The sequence below is a fragment of the Pongo pygmaeus genome, chromosome 1 (genome assembly GCF_028885625.2).
Source record: "Pongo pygmaeus isolate AG05252 chromosome 1, NHGRI_mPonPyg2-v2.0_pri, whole genome shotgun sequence".
Classification (NCBI taxonomy): domain Eukaryota; kingdom Metazoa; phylum Chordata; class Mammalia; order Primates; family Hominidae; genus Pongo; species Pongo pygmaeus.
Genome location: NC_072373.2, coordinates 91,055,095 through 91,075,644, shown reverse-complemented (window position 1 = coordinate 91,075,644; position 20,550 = coordinate 91,055,095). Strand labels below are relative to the sequence as shown.

General features: G+C 42.1%; 1 protein-coding gene and 1 long non-coding RNA gene across 3 annotated transcripts in view; one reads left to right on the top strand and one right to left on the bottom strand.

Annotated features, from left to right (window-relative positions):
- Window positions 1-10,672: 10,672 nt before the first annotated feature.
- On the bottom strand, window positions 10,673-13,282 carry LOC134737935 (uncharacterized). Its single transcript, XR_010123399.1, has 3 exons — window positions 13,227-13,282; window positions 12,984-13,038; window positions 10,673-10,816 (listed from the first exon to the last, which is right to left on the bottom strand). It is a non-coding gene; the product is annotated as an uncharacterized LOC134737935 (long non-coding RNA).
- Window positions 13,283-17,717: 4,435 nt separating this feature from the next.
- Window positions 17,718-20,550, top strand: part of CADM3 (cell adhesion molecule 3) — a 31,672-nt gene continuing 28,839 nt past the window's right edge. The window contains exon 1 of one of the 2 annotated variants that reach the window (XM_054491854.2): window positions 17,718-17,959. In XM_054491854.2, the coding sequence (XP_054347829.1) occupies window positions 17,878-17,959 (82 nt within the window). In that variant the 5' untranslated portion in view covers window positions 17,718-17,877. The remainder of the gene's footprint in view (window positions 17,960-20,550) is intronic. The other variant, XM_054491863.2, reaches the window with a different exon arrangement.

Sequence of the window (20,550 nt, the reverse complement as noted above, 5' to 3'; positions counted from 1 at the left end):
CACAGTGAAGAGGCTTTTTCAGTAGTCAAGGTAAGATATAATGGAGATCTGAACCACAGTAACAGAATTGGCTACATAACAGTAAATTGAAGGAAGATTGATTTGATAAAAACAGTTTTGGGGAGACAAAACCGGCCATCCAGTCTCTTAAGCCAGAAATGTGGAGTGAGTCAAGGCTCCTCTCCCTAAAACTTTATCTTCCAAATTTAATCAGCTACTAAGGTCTATCCACTCTGTCTCTTTAATAGCTCTCAAATGTATGCCTCACTTTCCATTCCCACTGCTCTTGGCTTAGTTCAGATAGTTCATCCTCTGCAGCCAGGACTATTTGTTTGTTTATTTATTTATTTACTTATTTTTTTAAATTATACTTTAAGTTCTAGGGTACATGTGCTCAATGTGCAGGTTTATTACATAGGTATACATGTGCCATGTTGGTTTGCTGCACCCATCAACTCATCATTTACATTAGGTATTTCTCCTAATGCTATCCCTCCTCCAGCTCCCCACCCTCTGACGGGCCCCGGTGTGTGATGTTCCCTGCTCCGTGTCCAAGTGTTCTTATTGCTCAATTCCCACCTATGAGTGAGAACATGCGGTGTTTGGTTTTCTGTCCTTGTGATAGTTTGCTGAGAATGATGGTTTCCAGCTTCATCCATGTCCCTACAAAGGACATGAACTCATCCTTTTTATGGCTGCATAGTATTCCATGGTATATGTGTGCCACATTTTCTTAATCCAGTCTATCATCAATGCACATTTGGGTTGGTTCCAAGTCTTTGCTATTGTGAATAGTGCCACAATAAACATACATGTGCATGTGTCTTTATAGTAGCATGATTTATAATCCTTTGGGTATATACCAGTAATGGGATTGCTGGGTCAAATGGTATTTCTAGTTCTAGATCCTCGAGGGATCGCCACACTGTCTTCCACAATGGTTAAACTAATTTACACTCCCACCAACAGTGTAAAAGCATTCCTATTTCTCCACGTCCTCTCCAGCATCTGTTGTTTTCTGACTTTTTAATGATCGCCATTCTAACTGATGTGTGATGGTATCTCATTGTGGTTTTGATTTGCATTTCTCTGATGACCAGCGATGATGAGCATTTTTTCATGTGTCTGTTGGCTGCATAAATATCTTCTTTTGAGAAGTGTCTGTTCATATCCTTTGCCCACTTTTTGATGGAGTTGTTTTCTTCTTGTAAATTTGTTTGAGTTCTTTGTAGATTCTGGATATTAGCCCTTTGTCAGATGGGTAGATTGCAAAAATTTTTCTCCCATTCTGTAGGTTGCCTGTTTACTCTGATGATAGTTTATTTTGCTGTGCAGAAGCTCTTTAGTTTAATTAGATCCCATTTGTCAATTTTGGCTTTTGTTGCCATTGCTTTTGGTGTTTCAGTCATGAAGTCCCTGCCCATACCTATGTCCTGAATGGTATTGCCTAGGTTTTCTTCTAGGGTTTTTATGGTTTTAGGTCTTATGTTTAAGTATTTTAATCCATCTTGAATTAATTTTTGTAAAAGGTGTAAGGAAGGGATCCAGTTTCAGCTTTCTACATATGGCTAGCCAGTTTTCCCAATACCACTTATTAAATAGGGAATCTTTTCCCCATTTCTTGTTTTTGTCAGGTTTGTCAAAGATCAGATGGTTGTAGACGTGTGGTGTTATTTCTGAGGCCTCTGTTCTGTTTCATTGGTCTATATATCTGATTTGGTACCAGTACCATGCTGTTTTGGTTACCGTAGCCTTGTAATATAGTTTGAAGTCAGGTAGCGTGATGCCTCCAGCTTTGTTCTTTTTGCTTAGGATTGTCTTGGCAATGTGGGCTCTTTTTTAGTTCCATATGAACTTTAAAGTAGTTTTCTCCAATTCTGTGAAGAAAGTCATTGGTAGCTTGATGGGGATGGCATTGAATCTATAAATTACTTCGGGCAGTATGGCCACTTTCACGATATTGATTCTTCCTATCCATGAGCAAGGAATGTTTTTCCACTTGTTTGTGTCCTCTTTTATTTCCTTGAGCAGTGCTTTGTAGTTCTCCTTGAAGAGGTCCTTCACATCCCTTGTAAGTTGGATTCCTAGGTATTTTATTCTCTTCGTAGCAATTGTGAATGGGAGTTCACTCATGTTTTGGCTCTCTGTTTGTCTGTCATTGGTGTATAAGGATGCTTGTGATTTTTGCACACTGATTTTGTATCCTGAGACTTTGCTGAAGTTGCTTATCAGCTTAAGGAGTTTTGGGGCTGAGAAGATGGGGTTTTCTAAGTATACAATCATGTCATCTGCAAACAGGGACAATTTGACTTCCTCTTTTCCTAATCGAATACCCTTCATTTCTTTCTCTTGCCTGATTGGCCTGGCCAGAACTTCCAATACAATGTTAAACAGGAGTGGTGAGAGACGGCATCCTTGTCTTATGCCGGTTTTAAAAGGGAACGCTTCCAGTTTTTGCCCATTCAGTATGATATTGGCTGTGGGTTTGTCATAAATAGCTCTTATTATTTTGAGATACCTTCCATCAATACTTTGTTGAGAGTTTTTAGCTTGAAGGGGTGTTGAATTTTGTCAAAGGCCTTCTCTGAATCTATTGAGATAATCGTGGTTTTTGTCGTTGGATCTGTTCATGTGATGGATTACGTTTATTGATTTGTCTATGTTGAACCAGCCTTGCATCCCAGGGATGAAGCTGACTTGATCATGATGGGTAAGCTTTTTGATGTGCTGCTGGGTTCGGTTTGCCAGTATTTTATTGAGGATTTTCGCATCAGTGTTCATCAGGGATATTGGTCTAAAATTCTCTTTTTTTGTTGTGTTTCTACCAGGCTTTGGTATCAGGAAGATGCAGCCAGGACTATTTGATATTTTAATAATCCCTCACTTGTCTACCTGTAACCATTGCTGCTCCCTTTCTGCCAATCAGCCACACCACCAACAGAGCAATTATAATTTTTCTTGAAGGCAAAACCCCTTAAAGTTCTCTCTTGTCTAAAGAAGACCCTAAAAGCCATCTGTGATCTGATTCCTGTCCATTTTTGCAACATCAGTTACTATTATCCTCCAGCCTCCCCTCTCAGCTTACATTTTACAATAAGTACTTAGAGTTCCCAAAATGAAAAAAAAAAAAAGGTTCCTTTTCCATACTAATATGACTTGGTATGCTGCAACGGATTCTCTTTTTGGAATGCCTTTCTCATGTCTCCACCCTCACATCTGTCTGGAAGACTGTTCTTCCTCCTTGGAGACTCAGTTTCAATCACCTCATTTTTTATAATATCTTCCCTGACATCCACCACAACCCCAAGCAGACTGGATCACACCCATCTTCACACCATTACTGCACCCTGTGCATATGGCTATCGGAGGATTGAGCACTCTGCAATGTACTCAATTTTGTGAATCTCTGTTCCTACCAGAGAGAGAGAAACTTGAGTTTTTTTTATCTTTGATAGTCTGGGCAGTGCCTGGCACATGGTAGTTGTTCAATGTATGTTTACCAAAGAAAAAGAATCAACAATCAAAACCACTAGAACAGGTCTTTGTCCTCCTAGCCACATATCATCCTATAATACCACAGTTCTTGATTTTTGTAATGCAAATGTTAGATGGGAACTCTTAAAATGACACTGAGAACTTTAGTCTTCTTCTGCTCGTCTACTTCAAAGTGGTAGAATATTCAACTTTCTCCAGAGCTCCAGTTTTCATATCCAGTCTATTCAATATTTCCTACTTGATGGGTTGCCCTCAGCTTAAACTCAATGTAATCTAACAAAATTGTTACGAATTGATTATGTCTCCTGCAAATTTAGATGTTAACACTCTAATCCCTGATGTATTTAGATATGAGTCCTATGAGAGGTGATTTGGTCATGAAAGTGGAACCCTAATAAATGGAATTAGTGTCATTATAAGAAGAGATACAGGGAAACAATCTCTTTTTCCACCACGTGAAGACACATTGAGAAGGTGGCTGCAAACCAGGAAGAGGACACGCAACAGGAATCAAATCCACCAGTACCTTGATCTTGGACTTCCCAGCCTCCAGAATTGTGAGAAACCAAAGTCTGTTGTTTAAGCCACATAGTTTATGGTATTCTGTTTTAGCAGCCTCAAGTAAGACACTAATCCTCCTTCATTCCAAAATACTACACTCCACAAAAAGCTTCTCCTAATTCCACTATTTCTTTTCATGGTTCAGCATTTTCCAAATCACTCAAAAGCCAAAACTGAGAGCTGCCTCAGCCTTCTCCCTCTGTCTTGCTTCCCATAACCAACACCAAACGTAGCACCTCTTTTCCATTCCCAATTCCACTGCCCTCGCTCAGGACTCTTTTACTTTGTTTCTGGATTTCTATAATCATCTTTTAACTCATATTCTTAGAATAAGCTTTTAATTTACAAAAAATTAATCATTCAATACATAAGCACACCATTATTATAAAAATATGAAGTATATAATATGGACAATTATAGTCCCCCTTATGACTTAAGTCTCACTCCTAGCCCAGAAAATAATTTTCCAAGTTTAATATGCATCTGAACAATAGAAACACTCAAGTGCCTACTATGTGCCAGGCACTATTTAAAGCACTTTAAATAGATTAATTTATTTAATTCTCACGTCATACCACCCTAGGGGTCATGTAAAATTATCTCTATTTTCCACACAATGAAAAAAAATACTGAGGTGGTTAAGTATCTTGCCTGAAGTCACACAGCCAGTAAGTAACTATTCATTTACTTAAACACATATTTATATGCATATAAGATTTTACATATACATATGTATATGTTTTAGGCTTTTTTCCCATTTTACACAAAAGGGATAGCAGTATGTGTATTTTCTTTGTATTTTCACTTAACAACATACCTTCTGTATCTTTCCATGTTGGTAGATATAAATTTACCTCATTCTTTTTAACCGCAATGTGTTATTACAAAGAATGATATAGCATAATTTATTTATCCAATTCACTATTGATGAATATTTATGTTGTCTTCAATTTTTCACTACTGGAAAAAAATGATGTGATGCATATCTCTGCACATAAATCAGAGCACTCATGTGTGAACAGATCTATAGCATAATTTGTAGAAATAGCACTGCTGGTATTTCTATTTTTAATTCTGATACATTCTGCCAAAATATCTCCAAAAAGGCTGTGCCAATTTGCATCCTCACTAACAATATATAAAGGTGCCTATTTCCCTAAACACTTGCCAACACTGAGTATTATCCATCATTTTAATTTTTTAACAATCTGATGGGTTCTTTGATGCTTTTTAACAGTCTAGGATCTCTTTGGTGCTGTAACTTGTACTTCTCAAAATCCAAATGCCATTGGTCATCTTTTCAGATGTTTATTAGACAACTGTATTTTTTTTCTGAGAATTCCTACTCATATCTTTTGCCCAATTTTCTCTTGGACTGTTTGTCTTTTTTATGTTTATTTGCTGACTATTTTGCATGTTAGCAATTTTGATACTTTGGCATATATGTTGCAAATAAAATTTTCTCAGTCTGTGACTTACTTTTACATTTTGTCTATGGGTCTGCAATTATATCAGTTTTAAAAATTATGCAGTAAATCTTATCAGTCCTTTCCTTTATCGATTCTAGGTGTTGTGTCTTGCTTAGGAAGGTCTTTCCCACTCTAAGATTAAGTATATTTTTAGACAGTTTTTACAAACATTTTTAGTGTTGTTTGGTTTATAAAATTTAGCACAAGTCCACCTGAAATATATTGTTGCATATGGCATAAGGAAAGGCTAAACCTATCCCATACCAACTGACAAATAGATAACCAATTATTCTATTGTCTTTAAACAGTACAACCCTCTAGTCACTGATTAGAAGTGTAGTATATAATGAAGGTAGCACTCTTCATACACTAAATTTCCAAGTTGGTTTGTAACTACACTCTCTCTTATGCTCCATGGTTCTATTTATGTATTCCTGTGCCAAGATTTCATGTTTTAATTGCTATAATTTTAAAGTTGCTTAGGATAGCTAGAAAATCATCCTCCCCCTTAGCCCCATGTGTTTAAAAAATTATGGCTATTTACTCTTGACTTTATCTTCCAAGGGAATGTTAGAATAGGCTAGTCAAGTTCCATAAAATATCTTTTTGGAATTTAGCATAGTATTGCATCAAATTTATAAATTAAAAATTACCATCTTTACCACACTGAATCTTAGAATTAATCTTTAAATACCAATTCAGTAACATAACATCCTGCTACAATTTTTTTTCCAACTGACATTGGGATAAAGATAAAGCTCTTCAGTGTCTAGTTTTCAAATCCCACCTCCCAAATTTGGTTTAAACTAGCCATCTCATCAAATTGATTTCCCTTATTTTTCATCCACAAAGCTTTTCAAACCAGTATACTGACTCTATCCTAAATAATCCTTCATTCCCTGTGCTAGAGATGCTATGCAACTAGGAAAGGGATAAAGCAGTTATATTCTTTGTCTACACATCCTCACTCTGAAGTGCTAACATTCTGGGTCTATCCAAGATCCATCATTGCTCTTTAACAAGGCAAGAATAGGTATACTTTTCCTTATTAACTTAAACAGATTTGGGTTTGCAGGGGGAAAAAATAGAGCTTTTTATGATTAAATAATCTATGACAACACAGTCATCCCTCAGTATCTGCTGGGGATTGGCTGCAGGACGCCCACACCCTTGCCGCAGGATACCAAAATCTGCACATACTCAAGATCTACAATTGACCCTGTGAAAACAGCGGAACCAGCAGAACCAGGAAACTGGCATATAGAAAAAGTTTGCCCTCCATATCTGCAGGTTGCCCATCTGGAGAATATTGTTTGGTTGCAGATATGGAGCTTGGAGATACAGAGGGCAAACTGTATTTATTGAAAAAAAAATCCACATATAAGTGGATCCACACAGTTCAAATCCATGTTGTTCAAGGGTCAACTGTAAATTGTTTTTTCGTCATTCATGGGAAAGAGAACTTGGTGTTGAGTAAGGAAACAGATAATGTGATCTGAAGCTTGAGGAGACCTCACTGGGTCCAAACTCTCAACACGCAGGAAAGAATTCATGCAGTCTTTGACAGATCAGTAAATATTAAAAAAGAAGTGAGAAAAGGTTAGAAGAACTGAGATAACACTACCTGAGAAGAGAAGACTAAAATTAAACTGAAAAATGTTTCAGGTGTGTGTTAAAACTTGGAGGAGGTGGGAGTTGGGTCTGCCAAGAAGTCTGGGAGAGGCTGCATTACAGCAAAGTCACCACACTGAGGGAGCAGAGGATCAGGAATGACAAAGGGTCAGGGTGGCCACACGAGGGTAGTAGAGAGCAGGTTAACAGAGAGACCTTGGCAAAAGTGAAAAAAGTTACTGGAACTGAAAATCTAGATGCAAGCAGTGCTTTATACTCGGACAGTGAACACAGGGCAAGATTCTATGGTACACTCAGAGAAACAGAGGAACATCTCCCTGCTCTAGGGTGAAGAGGTCACAGAGAAAGGTAACTAACAAACATGTATTGAGTTCTATGCTAGGAGTTTTACATAAATGTCCTCATTTAATAATCTTTATAAGCCTACAACACAGACAATAACAATGTCTGATGTTTAACACATGAAAAGACTGATCTCAAATGACATCAGTGGCACAGCTGGTATTTAAGCCCAGATGAGTCCACTTTCTAAATCCAGGCTTTCTCACTCTCCTGCACTCTTCTGCCTTTCCAATGAGTCAGAAGTGTCTCCTTGGAGCTGGGCCCAGAACCTGGTTAACTTTCTCAAAGCAGCACACACAGTCGTTCCTAGGCCTTCATAGTCCACATGAAAACAAGCTATGGCCTTTTGTGAACATAGTGAGAACACTAAATGTATCTGCATCCATTCTTGGCTTAGCCACAAGGAATAGCAGCAGCAGTCACCAGCCTGACAGGTATGGGCACACAGGCACAGCGGTCCACAAGGAAGCCCTGGGACTGGAAACTGGTGGCAAACCTCAACAGATGTCACCTTGCTAGGGCATACTACTTTCAGTAATAGCAAGCTCTGGGATTTTAGGGTTCAAAAAGATTTTAAGACCAAAATGCACCACAAGAAACAGATTAAAAGTAATCTGAAAAGAAACAGATTAAAGAATAGTAAAAAACATACAAGAGAGCATGGAATAGCATATCATAGCTTATCATGTTCAACTCATGACCATCAGCCATAGCCTCACTCACCTACTGGACCTGTTCTGAACACAACTATTTAAGTGAAAAGGATCAGAGAAAAAGTACTAAAATGATAAAAGAACTGGCAGAAGGTTAAGAATTAGGACATTTCACCTAATGTAGAGGAGGTTAGGGGGCAATTTAATAACAGTCTTAAATCCTCTAGAGGGACATTGTATAGAGGCTCATAAAAAGAAAGAGATATCTTATTTCATGAACCAGAGGAAAAAAGTCTTAAATGGCAGTAGGAGGTTTACTTTGGACCTAAGACAAAAGTTCTTGCTTGTAAAAATCAAAGTGTAAAATCAAAGAACGTGAACGCTCTTCTCCAAATCAACCAGCATTTAATAAGCACCTATTATGTGCCAGGTACTGTTATGTGCAATATCCCCTAAGATCCTGGCAACTCGACTTTGATCAAAGTTGACAGGGTTTGTTTCCTCATGGAATTTACATTTACTGAGAGAAGGAATAAAGACAATAATAAACAAAAGATAAATTATTAGGAAAATAGCAGAAAATGACAAGCGATTGCAAGGGAATGAGACGGCCTTTTTGAGGAAGTTAATTTAGGCTGAGATGTGAAAGCAGAAGTAGCTTAGCATGAAGCAGGGCAGGAGCGTTCTGGTTCAGAAGAACGAGCCAGTGCAATGGCATAGAATGGGAATGGGCTTGATGTGGTGGAGATAAAAAAAAAAAAAAAAAAAAAAAAAAACAGATACTGTGGCCATGGGGTTACATGAGGTTAGAGAGACAGGCAAACGCCAGATTACACAGGATCTTACAAACAAGGTCAGCAATTGCTGGAGAGGAAGAGTCAAGAAAATTTGTTGAAAGACTCAGTGATATTTTTTCGTTTTACACCTTAACACAACTGTGTTCTAATGAGCTACTTACACATATGGTTCCCTCAGGAGTTAATGAGCTCTTGTCAGTAGACCCAGGCTATGGTGAGTCATTTCTCAGGCTTGTCAGGGCATAGGAATCACCTGGGAGCACCTGTTAGCACTATGGTCAGGAATCTTTATTATTAACCTAGAACGAAAATATCCTAAGTATCTGTATCATTTGTAACAGGTGGCTCCAGGTAACTGTTTGGATCAGGCACAGACGGGTATGCTGGTTTACTGGCTTGACCAAGTTTTAGAGACACACCTAAATTAAGATCTCAGCCCCACCAGTTAAGGTGTGACTTGTAGGAAGTTACAAAATTCCTGAGCCTCATTTTCCTCATCTGTAAAATGAGAATAATACTACCTACAAGTCATAGGGTTGTGCATAAGACTAAATGATAGAGCATAAGCAAGGTGCCAAGTGCATAGTAGGCACTCCATTAATGCTGAATAAATAAATACATGCATGAACATATGAAACCTATGGGTAAATAAAAAGATAAATATATTCACATTCACTCTTTGTAATGCTTTCCGTTTTGAGCCTGCAATGTTCCTTACCACCAGAAAGAGCCCAAGATCTCAGAGAATGAAGGTAGGATCCTGGATAAGAAAAAAACCTCCACATTCTGTCTCCTACTTAGCCTTTCTTCTTCTCTCTCCTCCTATTCAATTGGCCTAGCTATTCTGACTCACCATCCCCTACCCCTTTCCCACCTCTACCCTCCCCTGAAACAGAAAAAAAAAAAAAAAAACCTCACTTGGCTTTCCTCCCCCTCCAATCTGCCCTGGAGATGACCCCAGCTCGTTGCCAGGGAGATGGTCTGGGTAACAGGTGCTACTGAGGGAAGGCTTTTTCTGTCAGGAACTGCTTAGGGTGACCAACCATCCTAGTTTGCTTAAGACTTTCCCGATGTTAGCACTGAAAGTCCTGAAAAACAACTCAGTCCCTGGCAAACTGGAACAGTGCTCATAATCCTTCACACTTTACTCTACAAAACCTTATGTCGCTGCACACAGTTGTCAGCATCTGTGTGCCCTACAGCACTGTCCACACTGCGTATTGGTGTCTGGGTCCTGTAACAGTGTTCTGTGTGCTATTTCTACCTTACCCATAGGAGCTAAGACAGGACCATACTCACTAGGTCCTACTTAATGTCATGGTACTGGATTCGGGTCTCCAGAAGGGTCAGGCTTCTGTATCAAATGACGTGTATCCCTCCAATCCATCCATCCACTACTGCCAGAGTTATCGCTCTAAAATGTAAATCTGGCACTGACATTTCCCTACTTAAAATCCTTCCGTGACTCCTTGTCTGCAGAATAAAAAGAAATCTCTAGCATAAATTCCTTTCAAAATTTAGCCACAACTAACCATGCTGCTTCCTGTTTTACTGTTTTTGCATATGTCATACCCTCTTTTGTAATGTCTTTCATCCCTTAAACCTGCCCCACACCTAGTCTTAAGGTTTTTCACAAATTTACTCTTTGCCTCCTCTCTTCTCTCACTGTGCCTTATACATAATTTTACTGTAGCACTTACCACATGATGTAGTGATTATGTGTTCACAAGCCTATCTTCTCTACTGAACTATGAGTTCCTTGAAGGTAGATTTCATGACTTACTCATCTTTGTATTCTCAAGTGACTAGCACCAGACGTTGACATTTTGTTGTAGCATTTTTTAACATCCACTTCTATTTTATGATTCTGAAAAGAAAACCATGACTGTCAGATTGGTCTTAATTACCAAGAATTTTGCATCCCCAAATATTATCCTATCCCCAACCCTTGCATTATCCTTCACGGCTAAAATGAGTCTCAAAAATGGGGTGGTAATTGGGAATAAGGGTAAGACCACCCACTGAACGTTTTATTCTATATATTTTTAAAAGCTAGGAGCTTATAAATGTTTTAATAGGCTGCAACAAAACATCCAGGTCAAAATAATTTCAACTAGCATTGTGCAGGCACATAGACATGCAAAAAATAAAATGAAATAAATCGCCAGGCGTGTTGGCTCATGCCTGTAATCCCAGCACTTTGGGAGTCTGAGGCAGGTGGATTGCTTGATGTCAGGAGTTTGAGAACAGCCTGACCAACATGGTGAAACCCCCTCTCTACTAAAAATACAAAAATTAGCCCTGCGTGGTGGCGTCCATGTGTAATCCCAGCTACTCGGGAGGCTGAGGCAGGAGAATCGCTTGAATCCAGGGGGGCAGGGGTTGCAGTGAGTCGAGATTGCACCACTGCACTCCAGCCTGGGCAACAGTGAGACTCATCTCAAAAATGATAATAATAATAAATAAATAATATTTTTAGTAAGTAAATAGTAAATAATAAATAAAAACTATAAATGAATGAATAAATGATCAAGAAGTTCTCTTCTGGACATAATAACTTTTTGTGTTCTTATACACAAACACATTTGTTTCCTAGGCATGATATAAAATTATAAGACTTTTGTTTGATTTTGTTTGTACTAACAAATATATCAGAATGACACTGCTCAGAAACTTTCTAGAACTCCTATTTGGTAACTGCCTTAAGAACCAACAAATAAGTCAGCTTATAAGTCATTTACTATTACTTTACAGCTAAGTCTTGTTTCTTAATATTACACAACATGAACCACCAACTTATCCATAAGGCTTGAATCTCAAAGATGTCCGGCTATTTTTTAAATTAAAAGCCAGACTCAAAGGATAAACATTCTCCACAACTGAAGTTATGCAAAGGGCTGTGGCAGGTTCTAAAATCAATTCCAAAAATTACAAAACGTACTTCAAGTAAGTGGATGAAAATATTTGTATATTAGGATCAGTTACTTTATTTTTGGGCATATTACATCAATGTGATCACATGCATTATAGCTGCAGGGGGTATGCCAATGACGTCTAGTTATATGCATGTATGTGCTTCTGGGAATAAAATGATTTGTCAAGCCTATGTATTTATAGACATATCATTTGGGATTACCTCAGAATTAACTAAGAATCTATACTTTTTCAGTTTCTACACAAAGCACTCGGATAAATGAGATTCACAAAATATCATTCCTGCCCTCAAAGAGCACATGGAGGGAAACACATAGACAAATCATTGCAACACAGTGAAAGAAGTGTAATAGTGGAGATATATATTCAATACACTGGTAGCACCTAGCAAGGAGTGATTATATGTAGATAGGAAGCTTCAAAGAGAGGCAACACCTAATCAAAGTTTGGATGGATAAACACGAGCACAAGTTTCATCAGGCTTAATGAGATGGGCAATCCACGTATAGAAAATAGTACGTGCAAAGACACTGAGGCATGAAACAACATAGTGTGTTTGGGAAATTACAAGCCATTTGATATTGCTGGAGCACAGAATCTAAGGGAAAGAATACAGAGATATTTCGTTGGAGAAGCGACTGATAGCCATGTAACTGAAAATGTGTATTTTGGTTTGCAGATGATTATGTGTGTCTACTGTCTTTCCATAGTACATAAATCAGCCTGTAGCTGGAGCAACAGTGACACATGTATTTATTATATGATTTTATTTTTGCCTGAATTTATCACAAAAAATATCCCTGGTCTCTGCTCATATTTGTTTTACTCCCCCATTACTCTCTCACCTTTTACTCGTTTCCCTCTGCAATCTAGTTTCTAGCTCCCTTTCCCCTTGGAGCATCTCCTCCCATACTGATCTGAGTTCATCTACAGTCTCATAGGCCATTCTCTTTTCTAATATCATGCAACTCCCATCTTTCCTTCAGAACCAAAGTTATATGACCTCTTCTCTGAGAAGCCTTCTTGGCTAAGTGTAATGACTGAAAATTTAGAGTTTGCAGTAAGACAACCTGTATTTGAAACCCGAGTCTGTCATTTACCATCTTTGTGCTCTTGTACCAGTCATTTTGCCTCTTCAAGCCTCACTGTGATCATCTGTAAAATAGGGGTAATGAATACTGACCAGCATGCTTGTGAATATTAAGACGGATAATAAATGTAAAGAACTTAGTATATAATTTGACGCTTAATAGTTGTTGCTAATCATAAATTTAACTTGTCTAGAAATTCTCATGCCTAAGTCATATGTATATATAGGGTGATTTAATTTGGTAGATATTTACCTTGACTTTATCTGCTTTTCTGGTAAGCCGTGGGAGGCAGTGCTGCTGCTTTGCACAACTCCAATTTGAACAATGCCCCCTGGAGTTGTGCAATATGGCAATTCTGGGAAAGAGGAGGGTTTTCAGTTTGTTTCTATTTATAGTTTGAATATTTTAACTTTACAAATAAATTAATGTCTTGAAAGTGTCAGTGGGGTCTCTGGGCCAGAAGATTTGGGGGCTTTTATTGGGTTGGTTTGTATTTTGTACCACTATTTAAAAAGAAAAAAAAAAACTAAACCAATAATAACATGCTTTGAAGAAACCCAGTCTTTTAGAAGTCATTCCAATCAGTATTAGTTTTTAGTAGAAGTTCAATTAAAAAGTATTTGTTGACAGAAAGAAGAATGAGCACAAACCTTCAGGTCAAGTAGACCTGGATTTGGATTCACTATTTACAAATTACATAACCTTGTTAAACCTTTGTTTCCTTGATTTGGTAAGGGAGCTAATCATTCCAGACACACTCAGGTACTTTCTGGTACTTAAGTGAGCTACTGTGTACATAAAGTACCCAGCACAAAATCTGCCATTTGATGGGTTCTCAATAATGGTACCTATGATCATTTTTATTATGTGCAAGTTGCTGCTCTGGTTGCTGGTTTAAAACTGGTTAGAATCAAGATGCTGGTTAAAATTGGCGATTAAATTCAGGTTGGTATTAGGATTAACAGTCAGAGCCTATAGTAGATTAGGGTTAGGACTGAAATTACAATTCAATTAAGGTTACAATTGTAATGCATACAGGGGTTATTATTAAGGTTGGTGTTAATTAAAACTGGATAATAGAAGTAAGAAGCAGTATGAGGAGTACTGGTTTAGCTGGGTGGAAAATTGAAGAGGAAAGTAATGTGGAAACCTATGTAGAATTTACTGATACAGAAAACTCATAGAGGAGAAAAAAGGGTTAGAGTACAAAGCAGAATCTGAATGGATATTAAGCCTTCTTAATTTTTTCCCTACAGGTGCTGTCATCTTCTCCCTGATGAATATGTAAAATTCACCCACTCAGGCTGAGTTCTTTCCCTTTTCCCTCCCGGGCAGGAGCAGCGTGGGGAAAGGAATGCCCAGTGCCCACACAGCTGTGTCTAGTCCAGCACCAGTGCCAGCATCACATTCCACACCCCCAGCTACCCAGGCTGTTGCTGAGTGGACAGGGGCATCTAGGAGGCAAAACCCGCCTTCCCTCCACTCCCCTTCCGTGCTTCCTCAGATTTTCACTGTAGCTACCAGCTCTATAATCCCACTGACAACCTACTCCAGACTTCGTGCACGTCTCTGGGAAATGCATATTGTATGTCACAGCGTTCAGAGTGGAAAGTAACCATAGAGATCACAATCCAACATGGATACTTTTATTTTACCTATTTTCACGATGGGGTTAATCCTTGTAGGTCAATCTTTCTTTGTAAAACTATATTCTTAGTGAGTACAGTGGGCACCTGTAGGATGCTGGGTGCACATGTAAAAAGGGCATTAGAATGACTATAGGCAAGAAGTTATTCCAAATGCTAACATCCACATCAGTGGGAGAAACTACTCTTTCACTCTGAAATATGCAAGAGTGAGGAATTCCTCAAATTGGACACTGCTCTAGAGTTTTGGGAATGATTCTTCTTATCCTTCCTGCCTCTAAGGGTACTATCTCCCATTCCCCACCCAGTGCTGGCAACCCCTCTACCAGCTAGCTGTATGAACACAGAAAGTCATTTAGCTTCTCTGAGTTTCATTTTCCTCATCTGTTCAACAAGCGGTATTAATTAGATAATCTTGAAGGTTCCATACAACTCTAACGTTCTTTTATTCTATAATTCTAAAAGCCAGTGACTGTTTCCTATTCCCAGGACTTAAACTGTTGCCAAACCGATGCTGATGATGCAGAAAGGAGAAGAGGAGCCAGTAGGAAAAGAGCATTCCAGAGTCTCATTTGCTAACTCTTAATACTCTCTCCAAAACAGCTTTCCTCCTTACCTCTCACCCTTGGTTCTTGTCCCATGCAGTTACAGTAGAGAGTAGGGCCAGACCAGCAAGTATTACAGAATTAAGGGGGTCAGGCAGAAGGGGATCGCTGCAGAGCAGCAGATGGAAAAGACAGATTAATTAGAAGACTATGAGACCTAATCCTACATCCTGCCCTCCCTATCCCACCTATACCCACTCTCACTCCCCTCCCCCTCCATTAACCTGTTCTCTCTTAAGCCCACCTAGATGATCTCTAAGATGTCTTCTAGCTGCAAAGATAATACTCTATCCACTAAGACGCTTTAACTAGGGTAGTCTGATCTTTCCCTTCTGAAGCTGATTTCTGTTTTGAAAACACCCACATTACTGCCTGCTCTCTGCATAACGAACTTCATGCCAACATGGCCCCACCTCTGTGGGAAAGTTCAGTCTTTCCCATATCTCTCTCCCACCCCCTAGCCCAGCCTCTTCTCTCTCTTACATCCAGGTTTCCACACCCCTCAAATACAGTACCCCCTTTATTTTCACTTTTTGGAGATTCCAAGATATCAACAAACCCTAGGAGACAGAATGGTCTGGAGTCACTGAGATACGCCAAGTCAGGCAAGTCAGACAGCCAAAGATGGTCAACACTTCCCTGTGAGAAAATCTTAACTATCCAGGCACTCAAGAAATGTCCAAGAGGCAGGCAGAACTCTTCTCCCAGAAACCATCAACTCTAACAACCCTAAGAGAAAAACTGTGGGGCAGCATCCTTACAATCCAGAAGGATTTCCCTGGGGAATATGCTCTCCTGACCTCTCCATCATTGCTTGTAATTTATCTAGGACTTTACTGGTAACCAAGTACTTTCCACACCCCTGCCCATGAGTTTCTGGGTGACAGAGACATTAACTGCATCACAGGGGGATGAAAAACTCTGTTTTCAAGACGGAAAGATTACCCAAACATTAAGGATTAGCCCAGTGAGACAGTCTTTAGCACAGAAAGAGAGCTGGTCTAAGAGTCAGAAGACATGCACCCAAATCCCTCATCTAGGGATAAAATATTAGCCTCACAGGATTGGAAGACACTTTAAAATCATATTGTTGCACATCCCAGCCAACACTTGTGTCTTCTACTATTAACTGTCAGTGTAACCTCGGTTCATTTAGCCTCCTTTGAGCCTCAGTTGTACCTATATAATCAAGGGGTTGGAATAGACATTTTCTAAGAATTCTTACATATCTAAAATCATTTTATTCTAGAATTCTAACATTTAGAAATGTACTTCCAAAAGCTAAGTTTCAGTAAAACTGATTTAGAAAGATCTTTCTGAGCTATATCAAGACTCGGAGACACTCAGTCACAAAGAATGGCAAACACCAGGGACTTGGGACACTTAAGCCAAGACCAAGTACAAACACCCTGCATCTCTCATCTTGTTATATCTGGCCTCAGGAATGAGAGCTGCTTTGGTCACTGCCGCAGGGGTCCTTGGAGGGTTTCTAGATCAGACTTTTCATCCATGAACCTTACTAACTCAAACTTGAGACAGGCAAGATCCTGCAAAAGATCAAGAAAGAAGAAAAAATATTGGAGAAAGGGACTGGGGGTTAAAGGGATGTAATAGGGAGGGTTAAGAAAGAAAACGACTGAGTTGCTTTGTTAAGCTGCCAGATTGGGCAAGAGTCTGGGGTGAAATCATGTTTTCAGAGGTTGAGTTATTTCCTTGACATGAGATTGAGGGAGACATTGGTTCCCAAGGCCTGGGAGTTTGTTGGAAGATGCCTTTCAAGGGAGATTGCCTGGGGCCACGAATTGTTGCTGGACAGATAACTATGGGGTCTTGGGTAAGAGGAATTAGGGATGTTAGTGTTTTGGAGAATGACGAGAGTTAGCAGTTATCCACTGGACAGATGTCCCTGGGTACACTGTTGATAGGGGGACCCCAGGGCTTAAGGCCGGCGGCCACAAATTGTTGCTGGACAGATAACTATGGGCTCTTGGGTAAGAGGAATTAGGGATGTTAGTGTTTAGGAGAAGGCTGAGAGTTAGTAGCTATCCACTGGAGAGATGTCCCTGGGTACATTGTTGGTGGGGGACCCCAGGACTTAAGGGGATCCCCAGTTGCCAAAGGATGGAGGGTGGAGCTGGAGGATCTCAGGTTAGTGGGCACGCCCTTGCCCAGGCCTGCAGTGGCCGCACTCGCCAGCTGGCCCATGGCCCTGTCCGACTCCCCTCCCTCCACCCCAAGCCTAAGACGGGTGAGCGCGGGGTCCCACTGCTGAGCCAGCTCCCTCCCTCTGATCCACACCCGAGCCCGGCTGGCGGAGCTCCCGGGGGAGAGGGTGGAAGGCACCACGAAGGCAAGGAGGGGGTGTGGGAGGCGGGGGGTGTGGGGAATGCGGCAGCCTGGCCCCCCCGCGACCAGCCCAGCCCCCCGCCAAACCCCCTCCACCTCCAACCAAATGGTTTGCTCCGAGCGCCCTATTTAATCCCCGCGACTGCAGCAGCGCCGGCTCCCTCCCGGTCCCCACCTCGGCCCCGGGCTCCGAAGCGGCTCGGGGGCGCCCTTTCGGTCAACATCGTAGTCCACCCCCTCCCCATCCCCAGCCCCCGGGAATTCAGGCTCGCCAGCGCCCAGCCAGGGAGCCGGCCGGGAAGCGCGATGGGGGCCCCAGCCGCCTCGCTCCTGCTCCTGCTGTTCGCCTGCTGCTGGGCGCCCGGCGGGGCCAACCTCTCCCAGGACGGTGAGTGAGGGAGGGGGCGGCGCCTGGGGAGGTGGGGAGTGACCCGAGGCGGGGGCTGGGATCGGGAGTCTGGCGGAGGGAGCTTGTTGGCTTTGTTTGGAACCGGGGTTAAAGTCACCAGCCGCTGCTAATACCCTTGTGTCTGTCTCTGAGCATCCGTGTCTCTGTGGACTGTGGGTGTGCCGGCGTGTGCACCCTTCTGTGTACACCACCGAGCGTGTGTCTGCGTGTGCACCGGGGTTTGGCTCTCGGGGCTGATGTCCGTTAGGAGCAGCCCGGGGTCTGGATGTGTTGCTGTCCGTGTGCGCGCGCGTCTGTGTTGGTGTCTGGCTCTGCGTTTCTGTGTCAGTATCTGTGTGTATGTCTGTGTCAGTGTGTGTTGGGGGCGGAGTGAGATTTGTCGCTGTTTCAGTCAGGGCGTGTGTCGGGTGTTTGTGTATGTATGTCTGTAGGGGTTGGGTAGCCAGTGCAATCCCCCAAACTGCTGTATGCAAACATTTCTGCTCCCCCGCCCGTCCCCCCACAACCCGCGGCGCAGCTCCGAGTGGGCAGAGAAGGGGGCCTGGGTGAGGCTGCTGAAGGGGGCGTGGGCAAAGAAGGGGGCCCTTATCCTTGGAGCAAAACAACAACACAGGGCGGAGGGGGCCCAGGATGGCAATATCCCTGGCAGTGGTAGAAGCTGGGAAAAGAAATCCGACAGGAGCAGAGGCGGGTTGGGGGTGGGGGGGGGGCGCAAAAGAAAGAATCAGGATATTTGGGGAGGAGGATGCATGAGAAACCCAAAGCTTTCCTGGGCTAAGCACTGATTTTCCCAAATTTGGGATGGGGTAGCATACCTAGCCCCTTTGCCCCAGTCTGGAACTCAAACCTTCTTTGGTTCCTAATGGTAGAGAGAGATGAAGGAAGGGAGTCGGGGGAGAAAGGAGGCGGGGCCAGGGGTGAGGGGACTTGGGGAAGAGCCCCTCCCGCCCTGGGCCGGGCTATGTAGGTCAGCGCTGTGGGGGCACCTCAGCTTTCTTAAAGGCTACTAACGGTTAATGGGATGGCAGAGGGGCAGCGTGTAGGGAAACCCGGAAGGGGTCCACAGCTCCGAGCCTCAGGTCCCTGAGGAGGGAGGGCAGGCTGTGAAGAGACTAAAGGAATGCATCCTCCTCTCCCCGCCGCCCTGTCGGAAGAGGAGGAGGGCTGGGATGGAGGAAGGGGGAGAGGGAACAGGACCTCTGTGGAGCAAAGGGAAGTGGGGAGAGTGAAGGGGGAGGGTGGTGGCTATGCCCGGCCAGATGCCAACGAAAAACAGAAAGAACCGCAGGGGAGGAGAAAGGGGAGGTGGCTCCTGGGCGATGGACCCAGTGGCCAGCAGGGATGGGCACAGGGCGGGGCGGGGGTGGAGAGGGGAGGGGTTGAAACTGGGGAGGATGATGTAGAGAATTTCATCTGAGGAAAACAGGCGAAGAGCCAGGGTGCTGGAGGAATAATCGCTCCACCTCGCCTGACCTCCCCCATCCCTGTTTCCATCGTGATAAAGGAGCTTCCCCTGGTATGGGGACCCTGGGGATCCCCTCCCTATAGTTGGCTGGCTGACTCCTTCCGCCCTCTACCCATCAAACCCCCCAAAGGGAGTTCCCGCCCTAGTCACCACAGAGACAGCAGCCTCTCCTTTCCCCTACGTGGAATCCCCTTCCCCAGAGGACTGCACTGATGACCCCACTCACTGAGGAGCTGAAGGGAGTCCTTGGGGAGAGCAGGCTAAGTGCACGACAGAGAGGCTGCTGGGTGTTTGTGCTTCACTAATGACCCTCCTACTAGGCCTTGGCTTTCAACTGCAGCCCCTGGCCTTCCTAACCTGCTGAGTTTTATGACGAGAGGCAAATATGATTCAAACTGCAACTGTTCAGCAATGGGAACTGATGGTGCTAGGCTGGGCCCCAAAAAGAGAGAAAGACGTCATCCAGAAAGCTGTGAGCTCTTCTACTCTAAGATGTAAAAAAAAACTATAGACTAGAGTAAATCAGTATACTAGCCAAGTCTTTCTTCACCAACTACACTTTTCTTTCTTGGTCCTCAAATTGGGGGCTCAGCCCCTATTCAGGCTTAAAGTTGAGAGGAAGAGAAATGTTATATCCTTATATTTAGAAATATGCTTCAGAGCAGTGGCCTGAGAGAAACAGTGGAAAGCAGTAACTTCTGAATGGGAAATTTCTAGAGGAGAGGTGGGGAAGTAGGAGATGAACAGGAGGGGTCTGTATCCAAAGAAGAGTCAAACCAAGCATTATTTTCCTTGGAGAGCATTATCTTTACAGATAATGGACATCTGTCTGGTGTGCAGTATCTCAGGACACACTGAGGCATGAGACATAACCACCATATCTTCTGTCTTAAATTAATTCTATCTTTTAGTTTCTGGATCTAAGAAGGCCAGTGCTGATGGTGGGAGGTAAATGCATAGATTTAATGCTCACGGACAGTAATCCTGAAGACTATTTTGCACACAATCAGGGACATGTGTTTTGTACCCCTGAGATGGCCTGGGACCCCTAGGAAGAAAACTAGGCAATATGTATATGTATCTTAACTGGTAATGTTTGACCAAA